We start from the raw sequence: 18,859 nt of genomic DNA, 5'->3' as shown, positions 1-18,859 counted from the left end.
AGAGCGGGTCACACGGGGCAACTCTGTTGCTGCAGTAGGAAAACTTGGACTGCAACAAACGTTAGAAGATCTGACACGCACATTGTAAACCAAGCCGATGCTTTCCCTCGAGTCACTCAGGCTTGGGGGGACCTCCCTGCCGCTGGACTCTCCCAGCCCCAGGAGCACTGCTGAGCTCACTGCCTTGGTTTGCTCAGAGCTGGTCCAAGGTTTCCCACAGGGAAGAATGCATCCTGCCTTCTCCCTCCCACAGAGTGCTGATCAAATAACTTCATGCATATCTCCAACAGGCAAAATAGAATCATAGAATCATCAGGTTGGAAAAGACCCATCGAATCATCGAGTCCAACCATTCCTATCAAATATTAAACCCTGCCCCTCAGCACCTCGTCCACCTGTCCCTTAAACACCTCCAGGGAAGGTGTATATATAGCTGAGTTTGGTGGTAGCAGCAGAGCAGATTTTAGGGCATGAAATAAGAGATGGATGGTGGTGGAAGAGACCAGGTCTCTTTAAATGGCACATATGGTTTTTAACTGTATAAAGAAGAAACTGGTATTGGGAGTTAAAGGGTTGTGTTACCTGCGTGTTTGGCATTGGTGCAACTCCTACTGCAACACCCTGAGCTGTGGGAACTGCTGTGCAAGCCATAATCTCATTATGAAGATGGGGTAACCAGTTCTGCACGCTGAAACCAGGTGAGGCACGCTATTGATGTATGTGATTTAATCTAGTACCGTGAATCTCATTCTGAATACATCTATTGTCTGATTTTGAATGTAAAAGTATGTTATGAAAAAGTCCTCACTGATCTGTTCACACTGGTGCTCTGATTCCTTTCTTAAACTAATGCTTTATTTAGACTTGCCAATGACATACAACTTTTTCAGCATTTGGCAGACCACATTAGAAAAAGATAACACAGAAGACAACTCACTACTTGTGTTTAGACTGTAGTGAGCTCTGTCAGTGCCTGTATTTGGCTTCATGTGAATCAGCTTGGCTCAAAAAGCCATATTGTTTTGGGCCTGCAGTATCATATTAACGTAAATTCACTGCTTCTAGACAGAGGTGATACTGCGTAATACAGGGCCACATGCATGTGATGTCTACAGCTGATGCTGTCACGGCGGTTTGGCTGCTGCGTTCCAATATGTGCTGAAAACAGGAAGTGTGTTGATGAAATCGATCTGTTCACCCCCCCTAAAATAATAAGATTTGACACTGAGATTTTGGATTTTGTCAATTAACTTGGTTCCATGAGCATCAAGGGAGAAGCAATCCAAGTGCTACAGTTTTGTGTTGCAACTTCATCGGGGCTTGCATGTTGTTAAAAACAAGCAAACCACTCCCTGCTATGTGTTCATTCCTTTTCCTAGCATAAAAAGAACATCCTCTCCTCTTTTCCAATTATGATCACCAGGACATAAATATGAATGTCATCAAACATTATGATTCTTGCTTTAGAACTGATAGTTTCGATCTCTGTACTTTATTAGTGGCTCTGCCTTCAGAATTGCTGTGCCTCTAGCAGGAACAGATCTGTAGATCAGATTAAATTACTGAAGATTTAACAGGCTATTTTAACTTGTTGGTGTTTTTACCGGCTAGATGAACGAACATGTGGGTGGCTCTGTGAGAGGACATGCACTCTGCTGAGGGGTGCTGGAAGACTCAGGGAGATATGCTTGTCTGGAAAGGCCTGTGGTGATAGAGAAAGGCTTCAACAGCACAGGATTCATGACTCACAGGAGCACTGCAGGAAAGATTGAGGGATAGGGCTGTGGAGCTGGAACTGATAGTTCACATTGGGCAGTTAGTAAGAGGTGCTGCTCTGAGCCTAACCAACATTCTCTGTCCTTTGTTTACGCAATGGCCAAACTTAAAAAAAGTAAACTAAAAAGAACAAGCTAGTTTCTCTTGCTTCTGGAATTACACTTCTCCCACCTGCTTACTTAGCCAGGAAAAGACATATGGCTTTATTGGGCCATAATGGCAGTCTCAGGAAAAAAGATTGCTTTCACAGGCTAGGTTTCTGCACCTTTAAGCGGGAATTTGCAGATCAATGATCTTAAGCCCTGAAGCTCAGGGCCGTGGGGAATGTTTCAGCATGCCAAACAGCAATACTTCACACTTGCCTTTTGCTTTGATGCATTAGAAGCCACACTGTGAAGACAAGTCATCCTAACAGGGGGCACAACAGATCGAGTGCTGTCTTAAGGTTTGTGACTTGTTTGTTGCTCTTTCAAAATGAGTTTGTGTCAGTGCCGTGATACCTTTACTGTTGAGAAACATGCAGACTGATCTTCTTAGTCCTCTTGAAATGAGCATGCAGATGACTAGATAGCAGGGTGTCTGATGGAGATACAGTTTCTATCACTACCAGAACTGAATTGGTTCTCACGTGCTACACACACACTATGGGATAGCTCACCGTGCCGGTTCTCCTTGCCTTTATGAGTTGTAAAATACATCTTCACGCAGGTGCCTTCTTGTCCCCTTTCTTGTTGATGGTGGTAGCAGCAGCACTGGCTTAGTGCTTTAGTCTGCAAACTAAGGAGAGCATTTAGTTCTTCCCTCTCCTACTTCTTTTACGATGTTTTCAAGCCAACTTTTAGTAATGATTCAGGTAGTCAATGTTTGCTAAACTAAAGTCCTTTCCAAAGCTCTCAGGCCCTAACTTCTGAAAAATCAAAGTCTGCATTAATTCCTCTGCTTTATTTACTTGTGAGTAATCATACAGTGCTAGTTCTTCTATTTTATTTACTTTAAGGAAAAAATCAAACAAAAAAATCAAACCCACAACTAAACCAAAATCTTTGTCACAGAACATTTTCAACTCCTTGGTGATTCAAAAGATATTTAAGTAATGCTTTAAAACTACTTTCTCTGATGAAACTCAACAGGAAGAAAAGAAAGGGGAAAATAGTGGTCACCTCGTTCTGGCTGCAGATGATACCCATAGCATTGTCCCAAGAAATGAAAGGCTTCAAAGGCTTGATCACAAGATACATTATGTGTCCTTACTAGGATGGTAGTTCTCCACCAGAGGGATGTATATCACACTTAAGGCTGAGGTTTGCCTCTGAGCCAGTTCAGAGATTCTGGGAGAAGCTGTGAAAAAACATAGCTCGAACCTAATATCAGCCTCAAACACATTGTCAAAAACCCAAACAACAAAACCTAAACTCAAAACAAAAACACAAGCAAAAGGAGAGGAAAAAAAAAATGAGCTTTCATACATTGCTTTTCTAGAAAAAAAATTAGTTTTTCATTGTTCCAAAGATCTAATAATAAAGCAGAGGCATTTTGTTCTTTTTTTTTTTTTTTCCCTTTTCTAGCTACAACAACTAATTTTGCTGTGGTACTGTTCCTCTTTGCACTTTCCCCATTTTATAAGTAGCTGCATAAAAGCAGAAGCAGCTCAAAGTCGTTAGAGCTTCTTTAACTCAGTAAGTTTTGTGCTCTCCCTCCCATAGCCTGACCCCCTGCTCCTTACTCCTGTCTGAATACAATTGTTCCCACTCTCCTTTTGCTAGTATTACCTGTACAGAATACCTTGTGAACTGAACAAGACTTTGTGAGATTGATTCAGCCTGTGCAGACGTGTCAAGCAAGCACTGTCAAGGTCTGAGAGTTTTAAGATACAATTTATCTGAATTTCAGAAAGCATCCCTCTGATGCTGAAGATTTGAAGTTTGAGACACTAGCAACTGTTAATGACAGTAACATCACATTCGTCTCCTGCCATTAGATTGTGGCATAGTATAAAAAGCATCCTTAAATATAGTTTTTACAAGATAAAAAGGTCAAAGGACCAGAAAAGAAACATTTTTTGAGAAAAGCCCTTTGCTTACAACACTGAAAACAAATCACTGCTGGCACCTTCTGTGGCTGTCACACGAGCTGGATGTGAACTGCTCATTCTGTCACTGCTTTTCTCCCAGGCAAAGTCCTCCTACTGTAGTTCTCTGCTTTGGCACACATTTTTAGGAAGGGTGTCTCAATCTGCTTTGTTAGTTATAACTGAAATCTTTCTTTGTATTGTCAGAAATAATCCCCTTTGGTATAGATGCACATGTACACGTCTCAGGGTGCTCGCTGAAACTGTCAAGCCCTTTAAATCTAGGAGGTGTAACTAAGACTCCATGAATTTGCTTGGTCGGTAATCAATTATATATATAGGATTTTCTATGTCTAGGGCAACTCCAGAAATTTGGCTCAGAAAGACTGTACCTGTTGAACAGGTAGAGTAAGGACTCCTCAGTTCTGGTGAAATAGTGAAAGCCCTGGAGATGCAGTGGGCCTGTCTTCTTCTGTGGTTAAATAAAGCTCATTTGTGCTATTCTTGCTTTTCACATTTCTCCTTTTAGACCAGCCCAGCCACTTAACCTTGGAATATTTTTTTTGTTAAAATCAAAGCATTACATGGGGCTTAGTTACTGCAAAACAAAAAATCACAGCCCCTCAGGATAATAACAAACAGGGCCCGCTGCCTTATTACCTTTAAATAGTGTAATTATAAATTCTGATGAACTCAGGAATGATTTGAAGTCATCAGCATCATATTATGAAGCAAAATTATCCTTTTTAGCAAAAATTGTTTATCATGGTTTTACAAATAATTGTACATAGTTTGCAAGGAATGCTTGAGTCTAAACCATGGTCCAGCACATTGCAAACACTGCTGCTTCCCAGTACAGCAGGTGCTAGTGGTTAGGATTGAGAAAATATTGGGTTAATCCAATTTGCAGTGAGGAAAGAGCTATCTAACGAGAGCAGTGCTGAGCTATTTTCTCACAAGGAAATTTGGAAAGCATCATCTTGCGGGGCAGCGAGAGGCACACAATTCCCCTAGCTCTTCCTGAGGAAAGCCAGCAGGTCTGCTGTGGCTCTCTCAGATGCAGGGGTTGCTGGACCTCTGCTGCTGCCAGGGGGTCCGTGTAGGAAAGTCACCATCATGTGTCTCCTGAGACAGCATCCTTGCCACTCCTGTATGGGTGGCTTTTGCTAGCCAGAGGAGTTGGTCACAATCTACTTTTGAAGTACAGAAATATACCTAAAAGTGACACGTTTGTAATTATCTGCACGGTCACCATTTAAGCCACTCGGGAATCCAGTGTCGGGAGGTGAGAGGACAATTTAAAGATCTTTGCAGGCAGTTTTTCTCAGGGAAGGTCACTCTGGTCATTCTGATGTTTGACAAAACTGCTACCATTGGAGAGCTTCAGTAGTTCAGCAGAAATCAGACCTCCTGTGGTATCATTGTCACACAAAGTACAATAGTCACTACTGCTGAAGGGTACATTTGCTATCTCCAAGGATTCCTGAAGCATAAGGAAGTCATCCTTCCTGTGCTGTGAGTGAGAAGGATAATTCCTTCCCATGCTAGGGCTCTCAAGGTTGGCTTTAAATATTTCAGAGATTTTCAGGCCAACTGTCTCATCAGCGTGGTTTTGTGCAGATAATAGTCCCAGCCTCAGGTCTCTCTCTTCTGCTCTTACATACCTGCTGGGAACATACTGCCAGCTTGCACGTGAGACAAATGCAAAGTTTTCTTCTGCAGCAATCAGATTTGTGCTTTCCATAGGTTTCAAGAAGATCTGGGAAATCAGTTCTTGGCTGTTTAAATCAGAAACTCCATCTGCAATCACTTTGTTTGAGTTGCTGGCCTCTTCTCTTCTGAGTTGGGTACAAGTGTCATTAGGTCCAACCCAGTCCTAGTGAAAGGATCAATAAGTTCAGGGCATTTTGCTTAGGGCTGGAACTTGCAAAATAACAGCTCTTTCTATATGGCTTCGGCATGATAATCCAGAGGTTTAGTGTACATCTACTGGGCAAAATCAGAGTAGTGGGGTAGAGAACCTGGCTGCTAGCTTCACAAGATTTTGCCAGAAATTGTCAAGATTTCACCTCCAGAAGATACTGGAAGCTGCTTGTATTGCTTTGGCTTTGCAAAGACAGAGTGCCCCCTTCATTTTCAGCATGGATAAGGAGTATGTGACTGGAGAGGTTTTATTTCTAAGGAGAGACAATCTGGACAGAAGGTCTGGTGGTGCAGCTAGAATATGCAGGCAGAAAACTGAGAAACTGTAAACTCCCCGTAAGAACATGCCTGTGTGTCAGTCATTCTGCTCAGGACCTAGCATGATTAGTCCCAGGGTAAAAAAAATCCCTCCCTCATGCACCAAGGGTCAGAGGTGAAACTTATTTCTTACCTTAAAGTTCCCATTGTGCAGATCATAGAGTGGCTGAAAGAAAGCAGCTGGCGTGGGAATGTTAAAGCAAGAGAGGCTTTTTGCCCTGAAGTGAGAAAACAGCACTTAAAATAAAACCAACAATTTTTCTGTATTCTGTCTCTATGATATAACACACTATTTAGATGAAAGCCCCACACCTACTTTAGAAAGGTTACATAAGAGGCCCATTCATTTCAATAGTTTCTGACACCTCATGCAATTGTCTATCTGCCTCTTATGCGTATGTTTAATATTTCTAACCTGAAGTGGTCCTAAAATTTCCTGAGGAATGCTATATGCCACACACTTAACACCATCCTGTTACTCATATTTATTGAGCTACTTACACATTTATTTAGCAACTTATTTGGTCTAAACCACTGTTTCTGAAAGTGTTTTAGAGTTCTAATCTCATTCCATTTAGAAAGAAGTTCTGCCAGACATCCTAGTCTCTTTATTAGAGTCAATCCTGTAAAAATATTTTATCATATGGGCATGTATTCTTCTTCTTTGAGAGCAACATGTATGTGGCGCAGGATGATGTTTGTCAAGGCAGAAAAGGAAGAGGTAGAAGATTTACTTTTGCTTTGCCAGCATAACAAATCGCAGAGGATGATTGAACCAAGGTTCTAGAGACACTTCTTTTCTCTCTGTCACCTGGTCCTAGAAACACTGAATTCAAGTCAGTGTAGTTTGCCTGTATTGGTATTTTACGTACTGACTACTGCCAGATATGTCACAAGTAGTTTATCGTTTGCATCAGTTTAACCGCCTGTATGCATTGCTGTGTACTCGCGCTTTTAATTTTACATGAAACTTAACAAAAAGTTCCATGGGTTTAAGTTTTTTTAACTTCAAGAGACCCTCAACCTTGAGCTTTAACTGAGTTCAGGTGGCCACAAAGCACTTTGGTCTCCTCAAAGGATTGTGTAGTGGAGCATTAATTATCATCAGCCAAAAACCATGTCATGTCTCAATATTGTCAAAAGAGCTTTTGAAAGTGATTGAGCCTGGGCAGCACAAACAGAAAACAAAAGGGATATAAGGACACTCGATTTACCATCTTAAGACTTTAAAGATCGGGGGGAACTTAATGAAAAACTATAAACACACCTTGAAGAAAGATTGAAGTTCCAGAATAAATACAGTAGAGTGCCAAAACTTAGAGGAATGATCAAGAACTGCATAGTTCTGGTAATCAGGATTTTTTCAGACAGTTTTGGTACATCTAGAAAAAAAAAAAGCACAAAAATATTTGATAAGAAGTCAAGCTACCAACAAAGCAATGCAAATGAAACAGGCCACTAAAGACCTCAAGGAAAGTCATTTGGCTATGAAAACCTGAAGGAAGCTAGTTCTGATATGAAAAGCTTCATTTTACCAGGTATCTTCCCTTTCATGGACATGAAAAGAGATGAATGAAGGTTAAAAGCAAGATTATTTTCACCTGCTCTTTGAAACACTGTTGTCTGGCTCCACTCACTCCACTGGCTACTGTACGAATCCTCATTTTCAGAAACTTTGCAGCGAACTCGTGCAATGTAAGTGATGCCACTGTGAAGCTCTGTTAATTCTATTTTGATCTGTGGCAGTGAACTGGGTAGTGTCTTGTTCAAGGCAACCTGCGAAGTATTACAAAGAATTTCTGTTAACAAGGCTGGGCAAAGGAATGGTCTTTTAAATACTCCTTCCCACACACTTTTCTCTTTTAAATCCTCCTTTCTTGGATGCAAGAAGAGGGACTGCACGATAATGAATGACTTCTGAATGCAGGGTTCAGAAGATTTATTTATCTTTAGTATTGATATTTTATATACAATCTTTCAGCCTGAAAACAGCCAGCTGCCAGAAGGCACTGAGCTGAGCAGCAAGGCCATTGCACCCAAAGCACAGCAGTATCAGCGTATGCCTCATCCGGTTACCTCCCAGGACATGCTGTACTCCTTATACTGCAACTCGTACTGCAGAATTTCCTCAAGGTGCCAAGGCACACTCCACTGTATGTGACACTGGCTGGCAGTGATGTTGCTCTCAATGTTGAAAGGTGGATCAAGCTTTACTGCAAATAGAGAGACAGTTTTTTTCATGGTATTTGTGACATGAGCACACAGGAAGAGATGCATGATACCAGGCTGACTAAAGTTTTCAAGCTAAAGCTGGGTTTAAAGGGTGCTAGTAAGACCAGCAGTAGACCAAATTATCTGGATGGGCTTTAAAGCCCCTTCCAACCCAAACCATCCTATGATTCTGTGATGCAGGTAAGAAGAGTACTTGAAAGGGGCTCCAGAGCAAGCCCTCTCTGAAGTCCTGGAGAAGTCAGAATGGAGAGACACCAGGACTGCATCCCTACTGAAAACCATAAAGTGCGGTCTCCAGGGATGGGCAGTCTGGCTTGTTTCCATTATTTTCTCCTGCTGTCTTTTAGACACCCCTTGTTAGACAGCACCATCAGGCCTACCCCAGAGCTGATAGGCAGAGCCTCAGCCCACAGCTGCACTGGTGAATACTTACTGTGCTTGCGGGGATTGTACTCTGGAAAGGTGATGTACGTGTGATTACGCCCAAAGAAGTTGCCTTGGAGGGAGACTGTATAACCATCTGTTTCCAAGATCTGGCTGGCTAAACGGATTGTGCAGTGGTACTGATCCTGCATACTCTCTCCGGCGGTCAGTTTGCAGCTGGCGTTGTGACCCTTTGACCAGAGGCTAGAAAAATAAAAAGGGCTTCTTTTAAGTCATATGACTAAGTGCTTTTCAGTTTATGAAAGATGGGTGGCAGTTCAGCACAGCACCACATTCCAGAAGATCATGAACCTCTTTGGCGCAGACAGTAGAGAAAGCAATGCTAAAGCTGGCTGCACAGCAGGAGTGAAGAGGGAGGAAGGAGGCTCCTTCATCCCCTCCCTGCTGAGAGCACCAAACCTCCAAGGAGCTGATACAGCACCCAATACCTGCCCCCTGCACCCTCTGAACGCAAGAGGGCCTCTCTGCGTTGCTGCCAGGAAAGCAGCTGGTGTGGGTGGGCAGTCAGTTACAAGGGGACAGCACTAAGCTAAGGAGTTGTACATTAAATCCTCTTTTGCTATGATCAAAACAGTAGTGCCAGCAAAACATGGCAGAGGTTGGTTTGTTGGGTTTTTTTGTGTGTTTGTTAAACAGTCACAAGCTTCAGCCCAGCATAACAGGATGAATGACAGAAAACATCATCTTGGGGAAATAACTCCAAAGAATAATCATAGAATCACCACCAGCTTGGAAAAGACCCACTGGATCATCGAGTCCAACCTCAGCGCTTCGTCCACCCATCCCTTAAACACCTCCAGGGAAGGTGAATCAACCCCCTCCCTGGGCAGCCTGTTCCAGTGCCCAATGACCCTTTCTGTGAAAAATTTTTTCGTAATGTTCAGCCTGAACCTCCCCTGGTGGAGCCTGAGGCCATTCCCTCTTGTCCTGTCCCCTGTCACTTGGGAGAAGAGGCCAGCACCCTCCTCTCCTCAACCTCCTTTCAGGTAGTTGTAGAGAGCAATGAAGTCAATTATCTAGTGTAGCCATTGGCTCTGGAAGCCCCCCAGATCCCACCTCTGCTTCTCTTTGCTGTCCTGCCCATGCTGGGGCTGGGGCTGCCTCAGACAGCACTTGGAATACAGCTCTTACTTGGTGAAATGCAGGTAGAAAGGTCCGTCACCCATGGGCTCCTCCACTGCCCACATGCAGCTCACGGTAGTCACGTAGTTATTCAGGCAGCTCAGGATGCCAGGGAACTCTGCAGAGGAAGGAAACGAGAGCCTCGTTCTTGTACCGCCTGAGGAGGGTTCACTTGGTACCTCAAATGCATTTACTCACTAGTGCTTCCTCTACTAACACCTAATCTACCCTTCCTCATGATGTTCTTCCTCTATTATATCCCGCTGTACTGAGTGAGATGAGTATAAGATCTTAGGGCAGGGACCTTGGGCAGTGGCTACATTTTTCTGCTGACCAGGTTGCCCAACATGTGCTCAGTTACCCAGGCCTGGTGCTGCCAGCCAGCTGTGCCACTTCCCGGGGAAGGGCAGTCACGAAGTCTCGTGTTGCGTACTTTAGGGTCTGTGAATGAAAAAGGAGTACGTGCACATGCCTCTCTTCCCACAGCGGAGCTGTTCCAGATCTCCTCTTACCTCTCGCTCTTCCTCCACCAAGGAGCAGCACAGCAGTGAGGCACAGCTGGAGGCCCCGCTGCCGCACATCTCCTCCCATTCCAGACAGCACCTGAAAGAGAGAAACTGGGAGAAGCAGCTTTGTCAGTATTTGCACCAGCAGGCTGAAGCTTTAGCTGGGTGCTTCTGCCAGCCCCAACACAAGCCGACCTTGACTCTGTCAGACAGGGCACCAACTCAGCTATATAATTTCTTCCATGGGAACGGCTCCTTTTCTACCTGAAAGGAACTCTTGAATTCCTACCATTCAGTTGGGGATGGGGGAGTGTTACTTCTTCCTGTATATTTTGGCATCTGGTTTATGACTATTTAAGAGCAGCAGAGTGGGTTGGAACAAATGTTCATTTCCCTGTGTCCTGTTTTTGACAGTAACCAAAACCAGATGCTTAGAGAAAACTGTAGCAATAGAGGAAGCATAGATGTTCTTTGAGAACATTCTCAGCCTCCAGACATTTGCAGCTCAAGGGCCTCCTGGAGCAGACAATTTCTGTGTATTCAAGGCTTCAATAGATTTTTCTCTCGTAAGCCTGTCCATCAGCAGTGGTCACCTGCTGAAAGCACTGCTGCCTACCCTTAGTGATGGTTCTTTTTTCCCTTGAGGGACACTGAACTGACCTCTAGTGCTGGGGTAAGGAGAGGCTGTGAGAATGTTCTGTCTTGAAAGAGCTTGGCTTAGTTATTGCACAAAAGAAAGAGCAACCAAAGTTTGCCAGGGGTTATGATCTCTCTTTCAGAAGCAGCTTGGGAAAAGGGAGAGAGAAGTGTCAGGACAGAAGAGACACCAAATGCAGCATTAGGACAAGACCAATGTGCAGAGCCTGCCTATAGAGTGAGATCATGGTTTTCAGTAAACAAAGGGTCTGAAGTGTTCTGGAGTAGAAGCGAGTGAGAAAGAGCCTCTGCTTTGCAAGGGGTGTGATAATTCAATCATTAGGATTGTTTTACTGAAGAGATGAAATGACCTGATGGCTACAGTAGCAGGAACTGGATTCCATGACCAAGAGGATCCTTCCAGTCCCAGATTTCTTGGGGGTGCTAGTCAATGAGAAGCTCGACATGAGACAGCAATGTGCACTTGGAGCCCAGAAGGTCAACTGTTTCCTGGGCTGCATCAAAAGAAGCCTGGCGAGCAGGTCGAGGGAAGTGATTCTGCCCCTCTGTTCCTCCCTTGTGAGACCTCATCTGGAGTACTGTGTCCAGTTCTGGAATCCTCAACGTAAGAAGGATGAGGAGCTGTTGGAATGGGTCCAGAGGAGGGCTACAAATATGATCAGAGGGCTGGAGCACCTTCCCTATGAAGACAGGCTGAGAGAGTTGGGCTTGTTCAGCCTGGAGAAGAGAAGGCTCCAAGGAGATCTTAGAGCGACCTCCCAGTACATGAAATGAGCCTACAAGAAAGCTGGAGAGGAACTATTCATAAAGGCTTGTGGTAATAGGACAAGGGGGAATGGATATAAACTGGAAAAGGGCAGATTTAGACCAGACATTAGGAAGAATTTCTTCACCATGACAGTTATGAGACACCGGAACAGGTTGCCAAGGGAAGTTGTGGATGCCCCATCCCTGGAGGTTTTCAAGGCCCAGTTGGATGGGGCCTTGGGTAACCTGATCTAGTGGGAGGTGCCCCTGCCTATGGCAGGGGGGTTGGAACTAGATGATCTTTAAGGTCCCTTCCAACTCTAACTATTCTATGATTCTGTTCCGTGAAGCTAGACAGCAGCATCCATGCCTCAACCTCTTTCCTGTCACTATGCCTACTTATGGTGTCCCTTTTCCAAATAAAATAGTAAAATAATTACAATGTTTCAGAAACTGATGAAGAGAAAAGGAATCTTTCTGGTTTACACTCTACCACCTCCTCATTTTGATTTTTTTATAAATATCCTGTTTTGCTGCAGACCTTCCTCAGTGCGGGGGTTGGCAAGAGGAAGTGTCACCATTAGCTGATTTCAGCTGAGGGAGGTTGGGAGGCACGATATCTTTCCTGCTTATCATTCTAATCAGGGTTACGTATGATCCCTGTGATAAATACAGTAAGACTGACTGACAAAATATGAAATAGTGTGCGCTGCGTTAGGTAGAATTATACATATGCTTACAAGAACTTGTTCAGGCACACAGACAAACAAACATCGGTCAAGAGAACTAAATCAGGACAGACTGTTTCCAGGTAATTTATACTCATTTGATACACTCCTATAAGAAATTCTTTGTTCAGTTCTGCAATGTTTGAAGCGCGTCAGGCACTTCCTGGCTCTTTAGCTCACCTAGGAACAAATATAGCATGTTTAAATGCAAATTTTAACAGAGGGGAATACTAATTGCAAGCATAGAGGTATAATAATGAGGTCATTGAATAACATCTGATGATGCTTGCAATGAGTTTGACCTTGCAAGAAAATAACTGCAAACCTTGCTACAATACTAGAGATGTTCCAATGCCTTTTCTCATCTTTCATACTCACTGTGCTTTCCACCTCATTTAAGTCATTCAGCTGTGGGTAAAGAATTGCCACATTATCCTAGGGTGGGTTGAGCTGATGACAGCCCAGCTTGACAACAGATGAGCTGTCTTGGCAAGTCCCAGAAGAAAATGACTGCTTTGGTGAAATTCTCTTCCTCTTACGTAGGTCAACATGAAGGTTTTGAAAGCCATGTGGCCTTTTGAAGCCAAATGTAGCCAAAAGGACATGGTCAATTCAAACCTCAGCTCCTTTGGTGCTGGACAGCAGACAGCCACAGAATGGGACAAAAATGAGGCAAGTGCAAATGCACTTTTCAATTTCAGTGAGAATGGATGGGTGAAGGGATCCTTGGTGACATAGCAGGCATCCATCCTTCTTCCCAGTGACCATCATCTCTGAACACTGCCAGTTCTTTCTGCAGCAGGAGAAAAGCAAGAAGCTGATTATCAAGCCAGGAACCAAGCAGAAACCAATAAGGTGGCAGCGCTATTGCACCATCTTGCTGGTGTGCCCTACGTCCAGTGCTAGCAGCAAGGGCACTGTTACAGCAGCTGGGGCTTTGGAAGAAAAATCAACTTGCTAGTCAAGATGCTTGATGCTTTTTCTTTAACACTCAGTTTCTGCAACACTGCTGAGCTGCCAGTGAAGGCAGAAAAGCCCTGTGAAAACTGTAGGTGTGGGAGGAGCTGGGGCAAGGAAGAACCCCCTTCGCTCTGCAGGAAAGAATAAGACCAAATGTGTGAGAGAAAGCCCTGGAATGATACACCAGGAATGCTGCCACCAATCCAGGCTCAGCACCAGAAGTGGACTAGTGACCTCAAGGTCCAGGGGGGTCTCAAGCTGGTTGTAAATGGTGTCTCCATCCTTTCTGTATGCTTTAAGGGTTCTTCTGCCTGTTGTCTGCTTGTGGAAATGAGGCCTTGCAGCCATGCCGCCTTCCCCCTCCCCTCCTGTGGTTCCATCAGCTGCCTCTGTTTCCCAAAAGTAATTTCAAGTAATTTTAACCAGTATTTGTCCAACACAGATTTTCTAAATGCTCTTAGCTGCCTGTCAATAGAAAGAGGTGATAACTCTTATTGCTATACTATTTGTATTACCAGAAATCCACATTCAAAGTTCTGGCTAACCTCTGCTTTTGGAGTCCAGTAGAACACACAACAAAAATATGGCCTGTGCTTTTAAGAACTTACAGGGCAAAATAAATTATGTGATAGATACCACTGAGAGAGAAGTAATACAAGAAGGTGGAAGCACAGTCTTAGCACAGAGGTAGCCTAGATATCATCTGGGATTTTAGCAACTCAGCAGAGCAGGGTTTTAAGGAGGGACTTGGAGAATGAGGTTGAGGTAGCTCAAGAGAATTGTAGGCAGCACCTTCAGTGTGTAAGCAGGAGCATGGAGGAAGGCTAGGAGAAGTTGATTTGACAATCTAGCGGGACATGGAAGCTTCGACTTCTTGATACGGAAGTGAGAGATAACAAGAGGACAAGGAGAGTCTGTCAGCGATGCTGAAAGTGAGGACAAGAAAATTATGTTTGATATGATAGAGAAAGGAAGATAGAAGAGAGAAGGATTGTGTAGAGAATCTTAACGGGTTCAAGATGATGGACACAAAAAAGGACCTGTTTGTCTCCAACCTTTGGATGACTATAAGTAAGACAAGAACAGCAGTGAGAAGCTTCAGGGTCCGATCTGGCAGTGGCTGTGAGCTGGCCCAAAATGTGCTCTGCTTGCTCTTCCTCCCACAGCAAAGTACAAAGAGTGGTGCACAGTGAGAGCAGGCAGAGCAAACCCGGACCCTTGGACACTGTTTCCTCCCCATGCATCTTAGCAATTAGTCATAAATGACTTGTCCTCCCTTGGCCATAATCCCTTCCTTTGCTTGACTCTTCTCCAGAGGCAGCACCAACCGGCACTAAAGAAAAGTAGAGAGCCCCATATAATCAGTCTTTTTCTCCCTTCGTCTTTGAGAGCCATTTTTCCACAATTTGATACTCATGAACAGCTATGTACTTTTAGATTTGACAGACTTGGATCCCAGAGGCTGAAAAAAAGCTGCTACAAAGGATGACTGCTGCAATAAAGTGATATTCGTACATGTACTAAATATATTTATGTATGCACATATATATACACACATAAAAAAAAGTATATTTTTGTCTATGAAGCCCGAAACAGAGGGTTGTTTCGGCTGCGTTGATTTACATTCATCTGTTTCAGTTAGAGCGGTGTACCTACAAACCCTTTGTTCAAGATCGTGCTTCTTTCTAGCACAATCCATACTAGAATTAACACAACAGCATGGTTTTACGCTCAGCAAAATAGCAGAACAAAAATGCAAAGACCCTTCTAGTGGTTTTGTTGTTCTAGGTTCCTAGTACAAGAAAGAATATAGAATTCCACATATTGGCAAAGAAATTGTTATTGAATATCTTAGCTCAGTAGATGTATCCTATCGTTATTTACTGGCACGCATAGTGGAGAAATATGTTAAACTGTCTTACCAGCTCAAAGGGAAGTTCACTTTTTGCTCTGTTTCTGTCCCTTGATAGCTGAGGCTGTGTGGTTTGATGATCAGTCAGTAGCAGCAGTGGCATAATAAAGCAGAGCTTAGTGAGCCCGATTATAAAGATAATCTCAAGAACCAATAAAAACCTGTTCAGATTATCAGACTGAGTTAAGGCAGCTGCATCTGCAATTACTCATAAGTGGTGGAGAGACTGAGGCATTTCTGTTAAAGGGTTAACACTTAAAGGCCAAATAATTTGCTGAATATAAAAGTACCTTTCTGCAACATTTATACAAAAAGGGCCAAGAGGAGAGCTCTAAATGACCTAAATCCAGTTCCTATCCCTGTCTGGATGTGAGATGAAACTGCTCCCGTGCAAGTCCTCTGCCCGGCTGTGCTCAGACACCCGAGGTGTCCCTGAGCTGCCCTGTCCTGCTCTTTCTCCCCAGCTGATTGCTGTCCCATGCTTAGCGCGGCAGCTCTGGAAGCGAAGGCAAACCAGCATTGCAGTGCTTCCCTGCCTAGATCCTGGGGCATATAAGGAACCGATCTTTTTGTACCCAGCTGTAATGCTGCTGCGGCAGTGTTAGAGCCAGGAGCCATCAAGTCAGCTTCTTTTCCTGGTTTCCTTTCATATTACTATTCCGAAATACAGAGCAGTATTTCTGTTAAGAACATCACAACTCTCTCAAATTGCCTTTTTTATACTTCCCTTTACCCCAAGTTCCACTCAGCCCAAAGATCCTTAACAGAACTCCTGCTCTTAAAAGGCCACCCAGACCCTTCCTTCATGTTTTATGGGACCTATTTATAGCTGTCCCACAATTAGCTTCCACCAGGTGATCAGTGTTTGTCACCAGGTGATTTGTTTCAAGTTGCATCTACCTTGAAGTTCTTTGGGGTTTTTTTTTTTTTTTTTTGAAAAGTGCTCCACTGTTTGTCTACTGTCAACCCAGTACCAAAACGCATGTTTTGCTATCTACAGAGGCAAACATAGTTAACAGGAGAAGGATCACTTGCCCTGTCTGTGCTGCATGCCTTGGCTTGTACGATAATGAACATTTTTGAGTCTGAGATAGGCTCATGTAGACTGAGACTTCTCTGTCTGCCTGGTTCCATTCTTGGCTAGTGAACATGGTGTTAGTCTATCAGAGCAGATGGTCAGTGCTATAGCCCAGGACTGCTTCTGTATCCTGACACTGTCACTCAGGAATCTGTGAGATTCGACTTCCCTCCTTTCCTTTGCTCATGAAGCCCCCTGGTAAAAGGACACTGTTCTGGCCAGGGAGCATCTTAAGTCCATTATCGTGTCCCTGATTGTTGCAAATACTGCGCCCAGTGCAGCTGACCAGAGCCATCTGAGGGCTTTGTCTACATAGGTAGGTGGTGCTGCTGGCATCTTCTTACTACCTCACCCCACTGCTCTGTGCATCACTAACCTCACATTTGCAGCCCAGGCTAAGTTACCCAGGCATGGTAGGGGTGGCTAAACAGCTTCCCTTCCAGCAAAGGGCTTAGGCAGCCTATTGCAAACTCTGTTCTTTTAAGCAGGCCTGCTTGCCTAAGCACTTAAGCATCAAATGTCTTTATTAAACTGTATCATAACTCTTTCTTGTGTTTCATGCTGCTGTTAGGGAATCTGCTGCTGTGGGTTACTGCGGTCACAGAAGGGTGGAGTGAGATCTTTTAGAGACAGTTTGTTTGGGGAGGCCTCACCAAACCCAACACAACATGGGCTTGCGATGCTACCAATGGATCTAGCATTTCTCAGGAAACAAAGTTTTTCCCAATTAGGTGTTGCTGGGTCATGGACATTTGCAGTTTGCTGCTAGGAGCCACAGAATAAAACCCACCTCAAACTCCTCCTCATCCACAGTGTCAACAAGTCATTGGCCAAAAGCTCCATTGTTACATCTTGCTTCAAAGGGAACGGTCTCTCTTATTTTAATATCCTTATGCCACGTATCAAAGCTCATCTTTGCCATGAAGAGGCAACTTGTAGTCCAACACAGCAGCAAACCACCGCCTTCTACAAGATTTGCAGCCAGATAGTGTAGCAATAGCAGAAAAAGCTCTTTCAGCATTTCTGGGGCCAGTGATACTGACAGAAACAAGAAGTGTGCAGAACTGAGAAGCAAGAGGGCCCTGGGGAGATAAGCAAGTTCTCTCTCCTCCCTTAAGCCGCCATAGGCCAGTTACCACAACGTAGTTGCTGAAGTGCAGATAGCTGCAAGATGAAGCTGCAAAAGACCGTGTTGCAGACCACCAGTGATGCTTCTGCCTGATAGATAGGCACACAGCCATTAGCACGATGCAACCAGACCTCACAGGACAGCAATTGCAGGCTCAGCTCCTCAAGGAAGTGAAGCAGGCTTGGTCCTCACCTGCCTCCGGGAGGGCACACAGAGCTCTTGCAGCATGGCAGGGTGGGCACATCAGCATGCTAAGATAAGACCTCTGAGATTTATCCCAGAACATGACAAGAAAATTTGAAAGTAAGGAGGGAAGGAACCCAAAAACCCTGATATCTTGGTGCAGTGCCCAGGGAGCCCTTGAGCTAGGGGTATACTGAGGGAGTAATAACACAATGAGTCAAGCTAAGCCCTGTCAGTTCCAAATCAATATAGCAGAGTCAATGGCTGTTCTGAACATTCAAACCAGTGCTGTGGATGCCTGGAAAACATCTCTCAGCACTCACCTGTGAAAGAAACAGATTCTCTTCGTCTCAGTGCTCCTTCTTGTCTAGGGAGCTGTGAGGTTAGCTAAAGCCTTGGGTAAGAGGTGGGGGAGAGGGCAGAGAGTTTATTGGTATCACAGTGGATTATTACTGCACTGGACACACACATAGTTCACCACAAAGGTTCTCTCAGTATAAGAACTTCTGGAGCCAAACAGGCCACGGGTGAGTAGCGCTATGCCTACGTACGATGTAGGTCTTCATATTTGATATCACTAGTACAGTAACTTTTAATTACAATTATCCTAATCAAAACAGAGATATAAAGATGTCAAAGGGAAACATTCACAGTTACATTGCAAGCAGCAGTTTCATGGTTGGCTTTATTAGCTACCAGAAATTGCTGAAACTTTGTGCTACTGACTCGTTAACTGCAGCAGACCAAGTCCAAGGCAGAAGATGGAGTTGCAGGCACATCCAGGTGGGACAACCTTTCTGAAATTTTGACGTAGTTCTAAAAGCTGTTCAGTGTTTCAATTAAAGCCCTTGGAAAGCGCTAGGAGAGATACTGATTCAGTAGAAAGCCCTGGTAGCAAGAATGTCTGGAATTATATGTGTTTAGGATTATATCATTTGCGGACTCTACCTGAAAAGGCAAAGTCTTTCTGAAACCTGAGTTGCATTTGGTCTCTAGGACACACACACAGACGTCTGTGATAATTATATGAGAATTGGTTTTGATCATTCCCCATGGACAGGGCTGAGACCCTGCAT

At 44.0% G+C, this 18,859-nt stretch overlaps 1 protein-coding gene across 3 annotated transcripts; it reads right to left on the bottom strand.

Moving 5' to 3' along the window:
• Positions 1-3,361: 3,361 nt before the first annotated feature.
• LOC138727820 (interleukin-9 receptor-like) lies at positions 3,362-18,604 on the bottom strand. Of its 3 annotated transcripts, none has more exons than XM_069870619.1 (9): positions 18,510-18,604; positions 10,396-10,486; positions 9,893-10,001; positions 8,751-8,944; positions 8,162-8,298; positions 7,687-7,861; positions 7,353-7,467; positions 6,219-6,303; positions 3,362-5,720 (listed from the first exon to the last, which is right to left on the bottom strand). In XM_069870619.1, the coding sequence occupies exons 2-9, from the start codon at positions 10,472-10,474 to the stop codon at positions 5,169-5,171; spliced, it is 1,446 nt and encodes a 481-aa protein (XP_069726720.1). In that variant the 5' UTR covers positions 10,475-10,486; positions 18,510-18,604; the 3' UTR covers positions 3,362-5,168. The 3 variants fall into 3 exon arrangements, with proteins under 3 accessions (XP_069726720.1, XP_069726718.1, XP_069726719.1); XM_069870617.1 differs by lacking the exon at positions 18,510-18,604 and adding an exon at positions 15,404-15,496; XM_069870618.1 differs by lacking the exon at positions 18,510-18,604 and adding an exon at positions 10,679-10,723.
• Positions 18,605-18,859: the final 255 nt, after the last annotated feature.

Source organism: Phaenicophaeus curvirostris, chromosome 16, assembly GCF_032191515.1.
Source record: "Phaenicophaeus curvirostris isolate KB17595 chromosome 16, BPBGC_Pcur_1.0, whole genome shotgun sequence".
In the NCBI taxonomy this organism is placed as follows: Eukaryota; Metazoa; Chordata; class Aves; order Cuculiformes; family Cuculidae; genus Phaenicophaeus; species Phaenicophaeus curvirostris.
The sequence above is the reverse complement of the archived record's forward strand: the minus strand, read 5'-3'. Positions and strand labels throughout refer to the sequence as shown.

Bases quoted from the DNA above. Each gene is read 5' to 3' on its own strand.
- LOC138727820 (XM_069870617.1), bottom strand. From the start codon at position 15,496: ATGCCACTGCTGCTACTGACTGATCATCAAACCACACAGCCTCAGCTA. The intron at 10,487-15,403 runs GTAAGACAGTTT...TCTCTCTTTCAG, and splicing joins GTGAACTTCCCTTTGAGCTG to GTGCTGTCTGGAATGGGAGG. The intron at 8,945-9,892 runs GTAAGAGCTGTA...TTATTTTTCTAG, and splicing joins TTCTACCTGCATTTCACCAA to CCTCTGGTCAAAGGGTCACA.